This window comes from Acomys minous, assembly GCF_964271855.1.
Source record: "Acomys minous genome assembly, chromosome: 10".
In the NCBI taxonomy this organism is placed as follows: Eukaryota; Metazoa; Chordata; class Mammalia; order Rodentia; family Muridae; genus Acomys; species Acomys minous.
The window spans coordinates 85,987,691-86,007,267 of record NC_140491.1 but is presented as its reverse complement, the minus strand read 5'-3'; the positions used below and the strand labels follow the sequence as shown (position 1 = coordinate 86,007,267).

General features: G+C 44.3%; 1 protein-coding gene and 1 long non-coding RNA gene across 3 annotated transcripts in view; one reads left to right on the top strand and one right to left on the bottom strand.

Moving 5' to 3' along the window:
* EPC2 (enhancer of polycomb homolog 2) overlaps positions 1–5,033 on the bottom strand; it is a 99,097-nt gene extending 94,064 nt beyond the window's left edge. For both annotated transcript variants that reach the window (XM_084799161.1, XM_084799162.1), the window contains exon 1: positions 4,573–5,033. In XM_084799161.1, the coding sequence (XP_084655287.1) occupies positions 4,573–4,725 (153 nt within the window). In that variant the 5' untranslated portion in view covers positions 4,726–5,033. The remainder of the gene's footprint in view (positions 1–4,572) is intronic.
* The window catches only part of LOC311607880, a 426,536-nt gene that overhangs the window by 229,214 nt on the left and 177,745 nt on the right, over positions 1–19,577 (top strand). The window lies entirely within an intron of this gene.

Sequence of the window (19,577 nt, the reverse complement as noted above, 5' to 3'; positions counted from 1 at the left end):
GAAAAGCCTGTCTCTGTCCCCTACTATCCCAGAAGCATGCTGGCATGTATGCACTGATTCACACAAACTAATTTTTTAAAAGAAAATTCACTACCAAGAAGAGACATGATACCCTATAAGCATATACAGGGGGAGGAAGTCCCCCTCAGTCACAGTCATGGGGGAGGGGAGTAAGGGGAAAATGAGAGGGAGGGAAGAATGGGAGGATACAAGGGATGGGATAACAACTGAGATGTAATATGAAGGAATTAATAAAATATATTTAAAAAAAAAGAAAATTCAAAATTCTGTTTCTGCATGAAACCTACTCTATATATCAGGAAGTTTTATCTTATGCCTCTCAACTACATTGGCATTTTATTTTTTCTGACATATGGTGACATCTGCCATGCTACCTTAACCCCTTGTTTTTGTTAACTTTCCCAATGCTGTACATAATCTTTACCTCAAATGACTCATTTTAGTACCATTAAATCATGATATGTATATTCTTTCTCTCCTTTTTTTTTTTTAATTTTTGTTTTGTTTTGTTTTTTTAAGACAGGGTCCTCTCTGTGTAGCCTTGGCTGTCCTGGACTTGCTTTGCAGACCAGTCTGGCCTCGAACTCACAGCGATCCACCTGCCTCTGCCTCCTGAGGGCTGGGATTAAAGGCGTGCACCACCATGTCCAGTTGGTATGTATTTTCTTGAAAAACGAAGAATACTTCAGCACCCTGGCTTATGTGCTGCAATAAGTAATATCCTACTTTCTTATTAGGTAACACTTGGCACATAACACGTTTGTCATGTGTTTACAATATCAATTTACAAAAGTGTACTTTATGTTCTATCATAAATCATGAAAACATCAGTGTGTAAGTTAAATCTGGAAAGATACTAAAACTCAATGTATTTCTTCCCACTGAAATATCACTTAAAAGACAAATGACAAGAGCTAGAGAGATGGCTCAGAGGTTAAGAGCACTGTCTGCTCTTCTAAAGGTCCTGAGTTCAATTCCCAGCAATCACATGGTGGCTCACAACCATCTATAATGAGATCTGGTGCCCTCTTCTGGTAAGCAGGCAAACATGCAGGCAGAACTTTGTATACATAATAAATAAAAAGAAAAATCTTAAGAAAATAAAAAGACAAATGACAAAAATCAAGAAATAGTAACGGGGAAAATTACAAATCAAATCGACCCTGTCTTTTTCTTTGAAAATTCGTTAAGGAATATAGTGGACAAAGCTATAATTTCATGGGGAAGGGATGCAGGAGGACAGTGAATCTGAGGCCAGGTTAGCTACAAACCAGGACTCTTGTCACAAAAACACTGTACATGCATATATGTAGGTATATGTATGTGTGTAGGTGTATGTGTATGTGTGAATGTTAAATCATATGATTCACGTAGACTTTGGCTCATGCTTGTACAAAGATCTCTCTCAAAGAAACCTGCCCACACATGAGATAGTAAACACAGGACAAAAAATAGTATTTCAGCCTTAGCTATGTGTTAAAAAAAAAAAAGTATCAAAAAAGGCCTCGAAATTAAGAGGAAAAATAAAATTATCATATTTGGCTGTGTGCTGCAATAAAAGCAAGCTTCTACAATCTCCTAAAACAGAGAATGAACTTGAGTGAGTACAAGAGTGAACATGCATAAAGAAATTATTGAAGATTGACTCAATATTGAAAAAGAATATTCAACAAACATTTACCAAACATATACATTATGTGCCTAGCACAGTTCTAGGCACTTGGGACATATTAATGAACAAAATAAGCAAAAGTCATTACTAAGACTATAATCTAACAAGATAGAAATCTAAATAATAAACTAGAATCATTTCCCACAAATTTCTTATATGCTTAAGGTAACAAGCAGTCAAATATAATGGTGCCAATGGAAGAAGTAGCAAAATCAAGTAACTACTAATAAAGAGAGGGGGGGGGAGAGGGAGAGAGAGGGAGAGAGAGATTCTGAAAAGCAAAGATCAAAGCAGAACAGAAGATACACCTCAGTGGTAGAGTGAATGCCCATAGCTCTACCCTAGGCAGTATAAATGAAAATAAAGAAAAACAGCCAAGCCAGACAGAGTTAAGTGACGGGAAGAAGGAGGGGGAAAAAAAAGCAACTTCTTAATAATTTAGTCTGTGCAAGTCAGGATCAGTACCAGTATTTACAAAAATTCTAATAAATATAATAATCTATAATCCTGGGTTCTGTAAGAATCCTAAATATGAACTAATGGGGATTAGGACAATAGGATTTTGCGACATCAAATGCAAAGGTTTGAATTCCTGGCCATTACTCTCAGTAAGACCTTTTAGGCTCTTTTATCTATAAAACAAAACTGCAGCACCTCACAAGGCTGTCATTACTAGGATTAAGAGAAAATCATGCCGGGCGGTGGTGGCGCACGCCTTTAATTCCAGCACCCGGGAGGCAGAGACAGGTGGGTCACTGTGAGTTCGAGGCCAACCTGGTCTACAAAGGGAGTCCAGGACAGTCAAGGCTACACAGAGAGACCCTGTGTCAAAAAACCAAAAAGAAAAAATAAAGAAAAAAAGAGAGAATCATAAGGCAGGGAAAACTGAAGTATCAACTAACAAGTATATATGGATCATATATTAAATTAATCAGCAATAAAAAAGGAGCACATGATGTATGCATGCAAGATGCTGCATGATGCTGAGCAAAGAAAACCACACACCTTCCATTTACAAAAAAAACTGCAAAGCACAATGCCAATCTACAGTGAAAGCAAGTTGGTGGTTTCCTGGTATTGGAGTGGTCTGTGATTAGCTACAGAGGACAAGAACACTTTCTGAAGCTGGGAATGTCTCTTATTCTTGGGTATATACATTTTCAAACCTTATTAAACCTTTACTTGTAAGCTAGTACATCTTCCTGTATTTATAACTCAGAAATGTACTTTAAATTTTTCACATTAAATTTACGTAAAATTCTTAGCACAGTATCTTAGATTTAAATATTCGACAAAGAGTAGATAATAAAAGCAGTAACTGCCACTATACATTCATGAAGAAATGACAGAATAAGTGACCACCTGATTTTACAACTGGCAGACCTTAGGCAAAAGATGACAAAGAAGAAAACAATGTAAAGACACTGGCATGTGCAAAAGAAATGGCTAAAGAAAACATGTGGTCAGCAAAGACCGCACGATGCTACCATACGCAGTGTCTAGATCACCTTATAACACTGGAAGGTACCTTAAAACTGAGTCAATGATTACATACGCAAACTTCTCAAACACGACTCAGCTCTAAATCTTAGGCATAAAAGCTGGGCTTTGATTTTTTTTTTTAATCGAAGGTTTAAAAAGAGGCCCTATTTTCGTCTTCTACTGAAAATGTTAAGTCAGGTAACCAAAGACCAAAGAGAAATGTGATTAAGTCAAAGCAGCAACACAATGAGGTCAGAATTCGAGCAGCCAATCAAAGGCTGAAATGCATTTCCTGCAATATTAATAGTCAAAAGAGAAAACCAATCACAGAAACCTCCAGCTTCCTTTTGACAGTCACAGAAGCAAAGGAACCAATCCACACACACCCGAGGTTGACAATAAGGCGGGACTGAAGGTTCATTGAAGAAATTCTTCAGGGTGCAGTTACTACGAACTTCGCACACAAGTAACAACACTCCAGAGTCGTAAACACTGTCAAGTCAGAGGAAATTCAGTCTTGGGTAAAATTTAACCCCTGGGAAGAAGCAAACGGCATTTTGCCAAATTTTTACCATCTGGCCAAAAGACCCAACTGTCAATGTGGACGCACTGAGTCCTCAATTTGTAAATGGCCATCCCGCACGCTACCACCCTGGACGCAGCGCCGGGAAGCGCGGGCCCGGAGGCTTGTTTCACGCACTCGGGCTCCTTCCTAACGCCGCGCAACCGAGCCCGGCCAGCTGGGCAGGCAAAGCCCGCGCGCGGTTCAGGGGACTCGCTAACGCAGAGTCCGGCTCCGGGGTCGCTGCCCCGCCGCAGGGTTGCAGGGTTGCAGGGCTTCGCGACCCCCGCGAAACCTCCCTCCGGCGGGCGGCAGCGCAACCCATCATCACCGTGCTAGCAGGAAGATGCACGATTCGAAAGAGCTTCACTTTCCCGAAATCATGTCAAAGGCGATCTCACGCACACACGAGTTTTAAAATGTAATGATAATATCATCAGAATCATCATCATCATCTAGGCGAAAGCAGCCCTGTCCATCAATAAACCCTGCGGCCCCCGGGGGAAATGTCTACGAGGTAAACAGAGGCCGTACGCTAAGTGCGGCCGGCGCATCCCTGCGCCATTCCCGGCCGCTGCTTACGGCAGGGCCCCCTTACGGCAGCGTAAGCGGCGCCGAGAGCTAATCACAACACTGGGACGCAACAACATGGCGGCCGCGGGCGGGCGCTGCGCCGGCCGACAGGTTTACGCTACGCCGCCGGCGTAGGGTCCCGAGCGCGCAGCGGCAGCGGCGCCCTCCAGCGAGCGTAGAGCGCTCTGTGAATGGCGAGGCCCGGCTGACAAAGGGGAGGGGGGAGGAGGGAAGGGGGGGTAATAAACACTCTAGTCCCTACCGATTCCTCCTCCTTCTCCATCCCGGTGGGCATCTGGGGCACGGCCCGGTTGATGGAGACGCAGTCGTTGAGATCAGGCATGTCCTTGCCGCGGTAGATGGGCAGCGGTTTGGCGGCGTCCAGCGCCCGCGCTCGGAAGGAGAGTTTACTCATTGTCTCCCCGCCTTACAGGAACAGCCCGGGCGGCGGCGGCGGGGCGGGCGGGGAGGGGGGGGAGCACTCCCGCCGCCTCCTCCACCTCCTTCCTCAGTGCAGCGCGGCCGGCCCGCTCCTCCTCCTCCTCCGCACTGCCCCCGGCCCCAGCATGGGCGCCCACCCCGCCCAAAAAGAGCCCCCCGCCGCCCGCGGCCGCTTCCGCACTCTAGATCCGCCGTTCGCCCGCCCGATCCGCTCCCTGCGCCATGGCCAACATGGCGGACATTACCACAGCGGCGGCGAGCGATCCCGGCAGCCCGCGCGAGAGCGCGCCCCCGCCGCGGGGACGCGCGTCGCCCTCTCCCTCCCTCCTTTCCCTCCCTCCCTCCCTCCTTCCTCTCCCTTTCCCTCCCCTCTGCCTGCCCACCCACTCTCTCCGCGGCGCGGTCAGCCAGCGGGCGAGAGCTAGCCGAATCCCGGTGTGCTCCTAAAGCCGGCCGCCCGGCACGCAGGCGGGACGGCAGGTGCCAGGTGCGCTCGGTCCCGGCGCCAAACCTGGAGCCTCTGCCTCCGCCGCCGAGTGGCTCGCTCTGCGAGCTGGGCTCCCTCGGGAAGGCGCGGCACGGCGCGCAGGACCGCCCGCCCCAGGGGGCAGGAGGCTGTCCACCCCGGGGCCACTGGCCGCCGCTTCCAGCTTGCGCTTAGGAGGCTCTGGTCTCCAGGGCGCCGGCCGGCTGATTTCGCGCCTCGGGTTTGCGCATCCCGGGGAGGTACGAGAAGTCGGTTGCGTCTGCCCACGCCGAGAGAGGCGCAGCCCTGCTGCGTCTCGCGCCCTGAAAACTTGGGCAGTCCCGGTCCAAAAGAGCTCTCCAAAGTCAGACACCCTAGCTCACCCCGCCTTCATCAGGAGGATGCTTGTGGTAGACAGGAGGGTTCGTAGTTTTGAGAGTACTGCACGCAACAAGCGGACTTGCACCTGTCATCCAAACTTCCTTAGTTATTATGGAGGTTGGTATTTCTCTGATTTCAAAAACTGACAGTTCTTAAAGGTTCCACTTGAAATCTTTAACCAAAAGTAGGTGTGTGTAAAAATACTGGTTATTTTGAATTTAATAAAGCCCCTGACTCCAATCACCTTGCGTGTTACCGTGCTACAACTGAACTGTTGAATAATTAGCGGTAAGAGTCGTAAATACTTGAAGAAAGGGGCAGCTGCAAAGATAGTCAAAACACATTTTTAAAGCCTCCCCCCTCAGCCCCCCCACCCCACGTAAATGCTTGACGAGAACGATACAGGCGACACAAGAGAGTAATGCAAGGTTAATAACCAATGACATCTACAGACAGTTGCTGTGACAGGTCCGAGAAATGAGACAGCTTTGCCTGAAGTAGTTAGAAAAGGCTCTGCGAAAGGAGGAATCAAATCGACCGACTCAATTAAATACCGTCTACTGTTGACACAAACCTCTTTGTTGCACAACTTCTTCGTCTTTACGCATTACAGGTTTCTCAGCAAATTCTCACAAAGCGCAACAATTTTGCCATATCCTAAGCATTGGGAAATACCCCACCTAGCTCGTAAAAGAGGAGTTGATTTGCTCAAGTCCAATAGTAAAAACTGAATTCCCGTCCTGTCTTAATACGGCAAAACCTCTTTCGTCATTGCCACCCACTTTTTCTCTATTTCCTTCTCTCTCTAGTTGTGTCTACCGTCCTCCCTCTCCCCTTTGTCTCCATCTTTTCCTTTGAAAGCAGAATGGTGACTATGAACTTCCTGGTAACATCTAGATAATCTACCCAGTTTGCCCCACCGACGACACTTCGGAGCCTTGTTCAGCGGCTTTGGGTTTTCCCGTCACTGCACCTTTCTGGTGCTTGTGGGCATGTCCTGCTCTGAGTGCTCCCCTCTGGAGTAGTTCCAGTCCTTTGTAAGGAAGAACAAAACGTTCTCAGAAGGGGGGGTTATTACTGAGTTCAGGTCTGAAAGGCAGGGAAACAGTGGTTGAAAAAAAAAAAATGAGTCATCCAGGCCTTTTATCTAGATGCCCAGCCCTTCTCAATAGCTTTCTTCTCCCCTCTCTGCCTAATGGTACACTCAGAAAAATTGTGTGTGTGTGTGTGTGTGTGTGTGTGTGTGTGTGTGTGTTCCCAAGCAGTTGAAGTCCACTTAATTCTTATAGCTACATACTTAATAGGGAGAAATACTATACTTTTTACTAATAAGGAAACTCTGAGATGCAGAAATGTAATTTGTCAAGTTCCAATTCTAGTGATTCACTGGATTCAAATCTGGGTTTTATCTTGACCCCAAAACTTTTGCTCTCACGGTGGCACACTTTAGTATCCAAGGACTGTGTGTTGTTATTCACCCAACTTTCAAAAGTTTCTGACCCAAAGTCCATTAATGACAGCCTCCAAAGTCAGTTAGTGATAACTTCTGCCCAATGGTAAGAACAACATCTGCTCTTTCATTACTGCACCCCAACTCCATACCACAGATAAGACAGTTGTCTAGTGTGTTTGTTGGTTGATATGAACTCATATCAGCTTCATGAAGAACGTCAGTGGCTACTGACCCCATCAGGCCACAGCTTGGCGTTTGAGTGCCTTCCTGGCCTGGCATCAGGCTTAGCCACTGATGCTAATTTTTCTTTTCTTTGACCTGCCCAGCTCTTCAGCTTTCTACCTTTGCCAATCAGAACTTTAGAGCCAATAAGAGCATCTCAAAGAAACTATTTTTTCCTAATGTAAAATTCAACCATGGGAATAGCTTTTGCATTACAGTTGGCTTGTTGTTGTGCTTTGGCTTTGAATGTGTAACTATTTTTTTTCTTCTTCAAAATTCCCATGTCTTCTGGACTTGTTCACAATGATACAAAACTAAGAATAAAAGGGTTTGAAGCAAATGTCACAGTAGCCTTTCACCTGAGACACACTCTTTCTCAGTGCCCAAACCCAATGCCTATTTCACATCTGGAAAGTAATTTTTATTTACATACAAATACTATTTGTTATAAAGTTTATTTCTATTTGTTGAATGCCCTTACTTATTGGTGCTAGAGACACAGGTATCTTTTCAGCTTTTGACATAATTCCTCTTAGGAAATTTCTTTATCAAAACCTGTTTCAAATGGCTATGCAGCCTAACCTACTCTAATGTCCACATGCAGTGCACATGTACAAGCATAGCCGTCCTAACAATCAATCAGTCCACTTCAAATATTTTCTGGATCAATCCAGTGACAGTCATCTAATCTAGCAAATATAATATATAAACACCAAGAACTAAAACCAGTTTTATAACCACATAAAATGTACAAGGAACTGTAAAAAAAAAAAAAAATCAAAGTTACATTTCCAGTTTCCATTTCCCAGTATAATAATCAGGGCTTCCAAATAACAGACAAGTTACTTTTTGAAAACAACCTTTAAACTAGTAAACACAGTTACTATTCAGTGGTTTCAGGGTTTTGCAAATGTCACGTTCTTTCTAATTGACTCCCAGTCTGGGCAAACGCAATTGAAAGTTAATTGGGTTGGTATGTGACCTGCATCTCCGCCCTCCCCCAGCCATGCTCCTAGGAACGAACCTACTACTAATAAAGCGCCCTTGTTTCCCCATATGTAATCTGAATGTGAGAGTCTGCATTCATTACCATCAGCGAGAGTCAGTCCTGCGGCCCCAGAGCACTTTATGAAGGCAGCTCTCCATCTTCCGAGACCTTGGGATAGAGACAGTCCTGAGCAGACACATAACAAATGTCTGCTTTCACCTTTGCCTTTGCCACGGGAAACAGGAGACAGTAAATAAAAGTCTGTAGCTGTGGCTCAGTCACCCGAGCAGTCTCTCTTCTTTCAGACCTGGTTGGAATCACAGGGTGCCACCTTGTGTATAAGCTGACAATTTACTTTCCAGCTCCACCAAGGCTCCAGACAGAAATCAAAAATAGTCTGCCCCAAACCTCTGCATTTTATTAACCAAGGAAAGATGAGACAGATTAATTGAAGGAAACAAATTTGAAAACACAGGACTCCAGAGAATCTAAAACACTTGCGTTTTAGATCTGACAGCCTGTTTCATTTGTCTCACCACCCATGACCGGAAAACACACCCAACGGTCCCACATATGGAATAGATTGACACCGTAGACTCAGACTTTTAAGTGGGGGAGGGGGTAGAAGTAATTAAAGCTCTTGTGATGGGGCTAATATTTCTGACTTGGACAATTATGGGTGTTCTAACATGTGAGCGAGTGAGCTTACTTAGATCTCGTTTCAGGACTTTGAATTTCTTAGAGGCATTTAGGTTCTAGTCAGCTGATGACTATGGTCTTACTTATTTTAATAAAGCATGATAGTGTTGTTTGGGAAAAATATTAATTTGAAACAAGGAAACAGAAGCAAACCCATGAATGGTAAAATAGGATAGTTTTCAGTGCTGCCACTCCAGGGGAAAAAAGAAAATCTCCACCTTCAGTACTGCTGCCTTGCCGCTAAGGCTCATGGAACTAGCGGACCCTTTTGTGTTATTTTCCAATAAAGCATTGGGATGAAGAACCCGAGGTTGCGCAGGGGCCCGAGAGTGCACTCCTGTTGGTTAGCTCTGCTGGAACAGGCTCATCTCAGCTGCCTTACAGGACTTCTCTAGTGGCTCAGCGTTTTCTCAAGTACCCTGGGAAGGTAGCCGGGAAGATAGATTCACTTACTCATCTTCTCCCTCTCCGGCCCCTTTCTGGTCTTCCTGACCATAAGACAAGCTCGGAACACTCAGTTCTCTGCAGCGCCAAGTGCTAGCTGACGGGACTCCATTGCTAGGAAACCTTGGTCTCAGCTATTTTAAGGGCTGCTCCCATCCTCTCACCTGTGTGTTGTTGTTGTTGTTGTTGTTGTTGTTGTTGTTGTTGTTTTCATCTCGCCCCACTAACAGAGAGCTGACGGTTAACATATAAGCACAGATTTGTGAGCAAAGTGTGCAGCCGGAATCCTGAATTAAAGAAAGTGGAGAATTGACTTACTAAGACCTGTGCCTAACTGAGCTCTTTCGTGGTTTTCCTAGAACAAGACAGCTCCTTTCCTAGGATATTTGCATATTGAGAATCCCCTGAATTCCATAGTCAATAGTCAGGGGTGCCTTTAATGCCAGCAGCAGTCCAGGCAGCAGAGGCAGGCGATCTCTGTAAGTTCGAGGCCAGCCTAGTTTACAAGGTGAGTCCAGGACACACACACACACACACACACACACACACACACACACACACACACACACACACGCACACACACGGTGTAACATTAGTCTCAACAATATCTTTACAGTAGACACAACAGGGCACTTTAGTGCTGTTTCCTGCAGTGAAACAGTGAAACTATGAAATTAAAATAAGGCTGGGTGTCTGGGGCTGTGAGAACCAGCCCGAACAGGTTTGAAGGTGAACGGACACCATGGCCCCCAGGCTACCCCTTAGGAATAGCTTTTTCTCTCCTCCTTCTCCTGATAAGCTGGATTGAGCTGCAATCGGGCTCTGCTCTTTTCACCTGGAGCATGGCTCTTCCGAAGTGCCCAGCCACACTCGTGTGCCTCAAGTGACCACGCTGCAGAGGATAAAGTGAGCGTTCTTTGTCAAAAAGAAAAGAGCTTAACTAGCAGCAGTTGCACCTCTTGCAGTGAGCTAAAGGTGTGGCCCCCTGGCAGGGCCGAGAGGCAAGTTGACCTTGGATAAGTGGGGTAGGTACTGCCATCTCAGGGTACATGGCACTAGGGGATGGGGGTGCTGAGAAAGTGTCCATGGATTTGCCATGGAAACTTGCAGTAGCCTATCAGACTGTGCAAAGGGTAGTGTTGAAGAGACTGAGTCCACAGCACTCACTTTTCACTTATGTACCAAGTCCTCCTCTCCCACACTTGCCTAGTCTGGCAGCCTTTGCAACTGTAGGCGTTCCCTCTAAGACAGATGCACAGGCCTGTGTCTGCATCTGACCTACAGCCGCCATTTTCAAATGACTTAAGCGGACCTGCAAAGACAGTGGATTCTGGGGATAAAGGTCGTGTCGTTAGACTCATGGTTTCGGATTCAACCACAATACGCGGTGATTGCTTTAACCCACTGAGTCATCTCACCAGCTCAGAAAAACTACATTCAAAACTTTTAAAAGATGTATTCTATATGTATGGGTGTTTCGCCTGCATGTATGTGTGTGTACCACATGTACTCGTGGTGTCCTTGGAGGTCAGAAGAAGGCATTGGGTTCCCTGGAACTGGAGTTGGAGATAATGGTTAGCCACCATGCGGGTGTTTGGAATTGAATCTGTGCAATCAACAAGTGCTCTTAACTGCTGACCAACCTCTCCAGTGCCTAAAGCCTGTTTTAGGCATAGACATAAGGCTGAAATTTTTTTCCCAAACTATTCCATTAGTGGGAAAGCTCTCAGCTACCTCTCTAGCGCCATGCGGGCCTGGATGCTGCCATGCTACCTGCCATGATGATAATGGATTAAACCTTTGAAAAGGTAAGCAAGCCCCAGCCAAATGCTCTCTTTTTAAGAGTTGCTGCAGTGGTGCATGCTTTTAATCCCAGCACTCGGGGTTGGGGGGTGGGGGCAGAGGCAGGCAGATTGCTGTGAGTTTGAGGCCAGCTTGGTCTACAAAGTGAGTCTAGGACAGCCAAGACTACATAGAGAAACCTTGTCTCAAAAAAACCAGAAAAAAAAAAAAAGAGTTGCCATGGTCACAGTGTCTCTTCACACTCCTCCAACTGTCAGCCAAAACAAACTCTTCCTCTTTTAAGTTGCTTCTTGTTACCTATATTGTTGCAGAAATGAGAAAAGTAACTACACGAGGTTCATTTACATTTTAAATGTTTTAATTTAAAACTGAGCAAAATGAAACATTCTATCCCTCCATACCCTGCTTTAATACTTTCCTCTTTGTTCCTTTTTCGTTCCTCTCAACTAGGCAGGTGCAGGGATAACTAGTCACACTGTTACGGCCAAAGCCTTGTGGAGAGGTCCCTGTTCTAGTGAGGGGGAGGCAGCAAAAAGAGTACAAGTTTGAGGCCAGCCTGGGCTACATAGTAATACCTGTTTCGATGGATAGATATAGACAGAAAATAGATAGACGATAGATAGATAGCTTATAGATAGATAAAAGATGGATAGATAGATAGACCATAGATGATAGCTATCGTGCTGCAGGGCAGAGAGACCATGGAAATGACTCAAACAAAAAGAGTGCTTCCTATGCATGCATGAGAAGCCAGCATCCATGTAAAAAGCCAGGCACTGTGGTACGTGCCCATAATCGCAGACCTGAGGAGGCAGAAACCCTGGGTACTGCAGGCCAGCCATGTTAGCCAGTTGGAATAGCCAGGTTCAATGAGAGACCTTGTCTCAAAAAAGTGAGGTATAGGAAACTGGAGAGATAGTTCAGTGAATAGGAGCACAGGCTGTTCTTCCAGAAGAGCGGTGTTCAATTCCCAGCACCCACAGCTCTAGAATTCTATTTCCAAAGGATCTGATGGAATCCCTCTACGGCCTCCTCAGGCACCGGGCCTACAAGTGTGCACAGATAAAACACCCATACACATAAAACAATAAAAAGTGTTCTTTAAAAATGAGGCGGAGGGCTGGGCTTGCTGGTGCATACTTTTAATCCCAGGAGGCAGAGGTAGGTAGATCGATGTGAGTTCGAAGCCAGCCTGAAAAGCAAGTCCAGGACAGCCAAGGACTGTTACACAGAGATATCCTGTGTCTCAAAAAACCTAACAAACAAGCAAACAAATAAATAAGTATAAAAATGAGTTGGAAAACAATAGAGGAAGACACTTGATGTCACTCCCCGGCCTCCACGTACACATGAACATGCGTGTGCACATATCCCTCACACATATAGTCAAGTACACACACACATAGAAAGACACAAAAACACACACACAAATTCATGGCCCAGCCAAAGAGATGACCATAAATGTTCCAAATAAGAAAGTTATATCCTTGTTAGAAAAAATCATATATTTATTAGGGACCCACTTGTATCTAAATTCTGAACCAGATGCTCTGAAACCGTAGTTCTCAACCTAAGGGTTACAACCCCTTTGGAGGTCAAACAACCTTTTCACAGGGGTTTCCTAAGACCATTGGAGAACACAGGTATTTATATTACAATTCATAACTGTACAAAATTACAGGCATGTAGTAGCAATGAAAATAATTCTATGGTTGGAGTCAGCACAACATGAGGAACTGGTAAGTGAAGACTTTCATGGGACACGCCCCTTGGGCTAGTGTTCAGTTGTAAGTGAGTATATACCATTTGACTCCTTCTGCTTCTGGGTGAACTCACTCAGTATGACCGTTTCTAGTTCAATCCATTTGTCCACAAATTTTGGGATTTCCTTGTTTTGTTTTGTTTTTATATATAGCTGAGTAGTATTCCACAGTGTAAATGTACCACAGTTTCTTTATCCCTTCTTCAACTGAGGGACATTTAGGCTGTTTCCAGGTTCTGGCTATTATGAATAAAGCTGCTATGAACATGGTTGAGCATATGTCCTTATTGTGTGGTGGAGGAGATTGGAATAAATGTGATGACATCCCACCGGGACTCTAGGTAAGAGAAATATAGGAGGTGGGGAAATAGAAGGACCCAGAGGGTCCTAGAAACCTACAAGAAGAGCATCATGATGGGTAGATTTGGGTGCAGGGGTGGGGGTCTGTTCAAACTATTGCACTAACCAAGGACAATACAATAGTAAACATCGAACCCCTACTCTGATCTACCCAATGGACAGGACATTCTCCACAGTTATGTGGAGAGCAGGGACTGACTCTGACATGAACGCTGGTGCTCCATATTTGACCACCTCCCCTTGGTAGGGAGGCCTGGTGGCACTCAAAGAAAGAATAAGCAGGCTACCAAGATGAGACTTGATAGCCTATGACCATATAGTCGGGGAGGAGGTCCCACTTGGTCATAGACATAGAGGAGGGGAATAGGGTGAAAGCGGGAGGGAGGGAGGAATGGGAGGATACAAGCGATGGGATAACAATTGAGTTGTAATCTGAACAAATTAATTAAAACTTATTTTAAATTTAAAAAACCATGTGGAACTGCATTAAAGGGTCGCAGCAGCAGGAAGGGGAGAACCACTTTCTGATTTGCAGAAAGTTTTACTTCAGGTTAGAGAGTCGCACTTGTTTCTGCAGAGGATTTGGTTTTAATCCCAACACTGACATGACAGTTGTCAGATTATCTGTAACTCTAGTCTCAAGACATCAGACACCCTTTGATGGTGTCTGAAGGTACCAGGCATGCATGTAGTATGCATACAGAGATGCAGGCAGGACACTTCATACACATAAAATAACAAAATAAAAGTTAAAAATTCCAAAAGTTTTCTTCCATAACTGTAAGAAGAATCATGTGACCTGAAGACCAGCTTTGAGGGAAGGAATCCTGTCCTTCCTGCCTTTCTTCCCTCTTCTCCTTCCCTCCCCCATTTACTTATTTATCATCTGTGCCTCTGTATGTGTGTATATGCGTGCGTGCCTGTGTTTGTTTGTATGTGTATGTGCACGCCTGTGTGTATGTATGTCTGTATGTCTGTTTGAGTGTGTGTGTATCCCTGTGTGTGTGCCTGTGTGTGTTTGTGCCTCTGTGTGTGTGTGTGTGTATATGCATGCCTGTATCTGTGTGATGTGTGTATATGCTTGTGGTGTGGATGTGGGTGTGTGCGTGTGTGTGTGGGGTGTGTGTATGTGTGATGTCAGTGTAGGCTTGTATGCATGTGTATATGGATGCGTGTATGCATTTGTATGTATGTATGTATGCCTGTGTATGTGTATATGTGTGTGCATGCCTGTATATGTGAATGTGTGTGTAGGTCTCTGTGTGTGTGGTGTGTGTGACTGTGTGTGTGTGTCTCTCTGTGTGCAAGTGTGTGTGTGTTTGTATATGCCTTTGTGTATCTGTGTATGTTTGAGTGTGTATGTATGCCGTGTGTTTATGTGTATGTCTTTATATGTGTTTGAATGTGTATGTATCCCTGGTGTGCCTGTGTGTTTGTGTGTGCATATATATGTATGCCTCTGTGTGTGTCTATGTGTATGTATATCCCTGTGTGTGTGATATGTGTATATGCCCGTGTGTGTGATGTGTGTATGTGATTTGTGTGTGTATGTGTTTGCCTGTGTGTATATGTGCATGCTTGTGTGGTTTTGAGTATGCTTTTTGTGCATGCTTGTGTGTATGTCTGCATGTGTGTACCTATTTTATGCATATGCCTGTGTGTGCTTGTGTGTATGTATGCCTATATGTGTACCTGTGTTTGTGTATGCCTGTGTGTGTGGTATGTGTGCATGTATATGTGTGCCTGTGTGTATGTGCATGCCTGTTTGTATATGCCTTTGTGCGTGTGTTTGTGTATGTATGCCTATGTATAGACCTGTGTGTATGTATGTTCATGCTTGTGTGTGTATGCTTATGTGTGTTTGAGTGTGTGTGTATGAGTGTGTGCTTGCCTGTGTGTATACATGTGTGTAGTGTGTGTTTGTACCTATGTGTGTCTGTGTGTATCTTGTGTGTGTGTCTGTGTGTATGTATGCCTGTGTGGTGTGTGTATATGTAGGTATGCAAATGTGTATGCCTATGTGTGTATATGACTGTGTAGGTGTGTGTATGTATATATGCGCATGCCTGTGTGTATGGGGTTTATGTACGTGTATGTCTGTGTATGTTTGATTGTTTGAGTCTGTGTGTGCCTGCATGTGTGTACCTGTGTGCATGTATACACTTGTGTGTGTGATGTGTATGTATGCTTGTGTGTGTATGTGTATGTGAATGCCTCTGCGTGTGTTTGTGCATGTCTCTGTGTGTGTGCACCTGTGTTTATGTATATGCCTGTGTGTGTGGTGTGTGTATGTGATATGTATGTGTGCCTGTATGTGGTGTATGTGTATGTGTGTGTTTATGCATGTATGTGTATACCTCTGTGTGTTGGGTGTGTATATGCCTCTGTATGAACATGCCTATTTCTGTGAGTATGTGTGTGTGTATGCCTGTGGGGAGGTGTGTATGTGTATATGTGTGTATGTGTGTGTGTGCATGCCTGTGAATGTGTATGTGAGTGCCTGTATGTGTGCCCATGCCTGGGTGTATATGCCTCTGTGTTTGTATATTTGTGTGTATCTGAGTTTGTATAGGTGTGTTCCTGTGTGTGTGTATCCCTGTGTATATTCCTATGTGTATGTGTGTATGTGTGTGCATGCCTATGTCTGTGTGTGCTTGTGTGTATCTATATGCCTTTGAGTGTGTGTGCGCATGTCCACATGTGTGAAGACCAGAAGAGCTCTGATAGGAATTGGCTCTGTCCTTCCACTATGGGGGCCAGGAGCTTGAACTCGGGTCTCCAAGCTTGGCTGCAAGTGCTTTCGCCGCTTTGCCATCTCACTGTCCCATATCTTATTCTAGGAACTTCTAGAACTAATTTTAATAAGTTTCTGAGCTGCAACATAGGTATCTTCTGCTCAAAATCAGAAAGAGAAGAGACTTCCATGAGAAGACTCAGGGGCTGGCTTTTCTGTTCTTCTAGGAAACAGACTACCATGGTGACAAATGGCATTTAAAAAATGACATTAGCAGAATTCCGAATGACATATCTACAACATACAAGGAAGGACTTCTGAAAGAATTTACCAATGGCTTTTGGAAATATTTGTCTGACTGTCTGTCTGTTCATATAAACCTCGATGAGTTCCCTTGCACATCCACCTTACTCTAATGAGGACAGAGATATCTCTGGAAGTCAAGCCTTCTCAGGAGATGCTAGGTTATCTGCTGCTGCTGTTGTTTGTGTTCAGATTTTAAAAGGTTGTATTGTTTGTTTGTTTTTTGCACAGGGTCTCACTATGCAGCTATGTAGACCAAGATGGCCTGCAAATCATAGAGATTCACCTGCCTCCTGACTTTCTGGAGTAAAGGGCAAACTGTGTGTGTGTGTGTGTGTGTGTGTGTGTGTGTGTGTGTGTGTGTGTGTGTGTGTGTTTGAGTGTGTGTGCATCTGTGTGCTCGTGGGCTCTGGAATTACAGGAGTTTGAGGGATCCCAGGCTTATTACACAGGCTTGGGGAATCTAAGGTCCACTCATTGGAAATGTGCAGCGGACTCTGCTAACCCCTGAGCCATCTCTCTGGCCCCTTGGTTTTGGTTTTTCATTTTCCTGTTATAAGGATGAGAGACTCGTTTGCTTACAAAGTTCATGACAAACAGAGTTCCGGGGACCTAGTGAACTTTCCCAAGTCTGCCCTGTGAAAGAGTCTACTGTTGGATACACATACTACGCACTTATTCAAACAGTGTGGGCATGTGTGGTGGTGGCACATGCCTAGGGCCCCAGCACTTCAGAGGCAGAAGCAGGAGAATGAGGAATTCAAGGGTGGCCTAGGACATGAGACCCAGACTTCAAAACAAACAAACAACATAAAACACAACAACAAACTGAAAACAGAGCAAAAAAAAACCCAACAGGACCTTACTTACTGACCTTTTCACCTCTTTTTTAAAGAATTAATGTTGTTTGCTTGCTTGTTTTTTACTGTTCTAGTGCTGAAGATTGAAGAAGTGTTTCACATGTGCTAGGCACGTGTTCTGTCCCTGAGCCACAGCCTTAATCCTCGCTCCCACTTTGTCCCTTTTTATTTTACATTGATCTAAAATTTAAAGGAAATGTTGGGTATTAGGCTGGTAGACTTACTTGGTTTTACCAATCTTTCTGAAAACCTAAGAGGTAAGAAAATTCCTGTATTGAGAGTTTAGGGAAAACTAAACAAACAAACCAAAACCCAAAACCAAACCAAAAAACCATAAATATCCTGCTTGGCACTATGTTCTCTGACAACATGTTTGTTCTTTATTATTTTTATGAATTTATGAATACCTCCAATGTTCTACTTTAATAAGCTTGAGTCAAGCTTGATGCCTTTTGTTAATTATAACATAGCCGCTAAGTCTGTACAGATTTCATCACTTTTAGAGCCACTTTGATAATTACAAATAGTTTGCCATTACATGAAGTACAAGCATAATTCAAATACTTATAATTTAAAATGTCAGTTTCATTTTGTTTCCCAAACCAAAGACTTGGTTCATACCCTCAGAGGTGATGTTTACTGTCAATGGCACAACCAATCACCCAAAGTCAGCATAATTACTGGCTTCTCCTCTCCCCGACCAGATGATCTATAACAAGACATTCCCAGGTGGCTTTGGACAGCATAGTCACAATCATAGCAGGCCCAGCTGGGCACACATTCAACATGATCACTTATCAAGCCGACGTTGTCCAATACGATAGGGCGATGTGACCACTGGCCAGCAAGCCCTTCCTAACCTAGCCCCGACTAGAACACCAGCCCACTTGTGAGCATCAGACATGCAACGCTATTCAATAGGAACAGTTTGATGAGGTCGTAGCACAAAATACCTAACTCCTTAGAACACTCAACTGTCCACATCCTGGTGGAGGTTCACCAGCATAGCAGTTTCTATCATAGGAAAACTTGGGAACAGGCATAGTGAGGACAAAAAACTCATTTTAACAAATTGTCCTGAAAAAAACAAAACAAAAAAAAAAACAAAAAACAAAACCAAATTATCCTGGATGCAAAAATTATTGTTATAACACACACCATCCTCTGTTTATCTTGAAAGTATTTCTGTAAGAGTTACAGAGCTTCTTTAAATTACATTTTAAATTACATTTACTTGCCTATTTTTTGAAAGAAGGTCATGTGCGTGATGGCAGATGTGTGGAGGTTATAGGACAACAGGCATGAGTCAGTTCTCTTTTTCTACCATGTGGGTCTCAGCGGTCCAGGTCAGGTTGGCAACGTGTGCCTTCACACCACAAGCCAACTCACCAGCCCGTATCACTCCTTTTTATGTAGTGTTTAATTCTGGTCTGAAAAAACAGGCATTGTTGATAACCTCCTCACGTTGGCCCTGGAGAGGAGACAAGAAGTCACGGGTCTCCCAGTGGGGACTACAAACATGGCTGCCAACAATTTAACTTTTGCTGAGTGCCCATAAGAAAACATCTAATGATGAACACCGATCCATAGTTAGGAAACACCCTAGCAAATGGGCTGAGGGGAAGATCAAGGCACACTGCTATGGTTCATGCATTTGCTGCATGCCCGGCTCCAGTGCCCACGGCAGAGGACAAGGCACATTTGATTGGCATTGTCATGCTTCTGTCCGCAGAGAGAGGGCCCTTTGGATGGAACCAGCTATGTTTCAGGGCTGCTTTGTGTGTGGGAATTACACCATCTTTGTGAAGGTAACAGTTATCAGGTGTTGTATAGAATTAAAAGGAAAGCCTTTTAAGCCGGACGTGGTGGCGCACGCCTTTAATCCCAGCTCTTGGGAGGTAGAGGCAGGTGGATCGCTGTGAGTTCGAGGCCAGCCTGGTCTATAAAGTGAGCCCAGGAGAGTCAAGGCTACACAGGAAACCCTGTCTTGAGAAAGAAAGAAAGAAAGAAAAAAAGAAGGAAAGCCTTTTAGGTGAGAGGAGATGAGCTTTTTTAAAAAAAGATTTAAATATCAAATGGATTTTAAAATTTAAATAAAAATAAAATTGGAAATCAAATTAACAAAAAAGGATAATTATTTTATCAAAAAGACTTTTAAATGATGCTGTTTCCATGGATGCCAATTTGGCTAATCTGGGATGTGGCCCAGAATGTACATTTCAGAATACAGGTGATTCTGTCTCAGACAATTTAACACTGTCTCGTTCTTTGGCTCATCTTTTATGCTCATATTTTTTTCCTTTCTCTAACTTTCATCTTCCTCTTGTTTTTCTTATGGTTCTTTGCGCTTT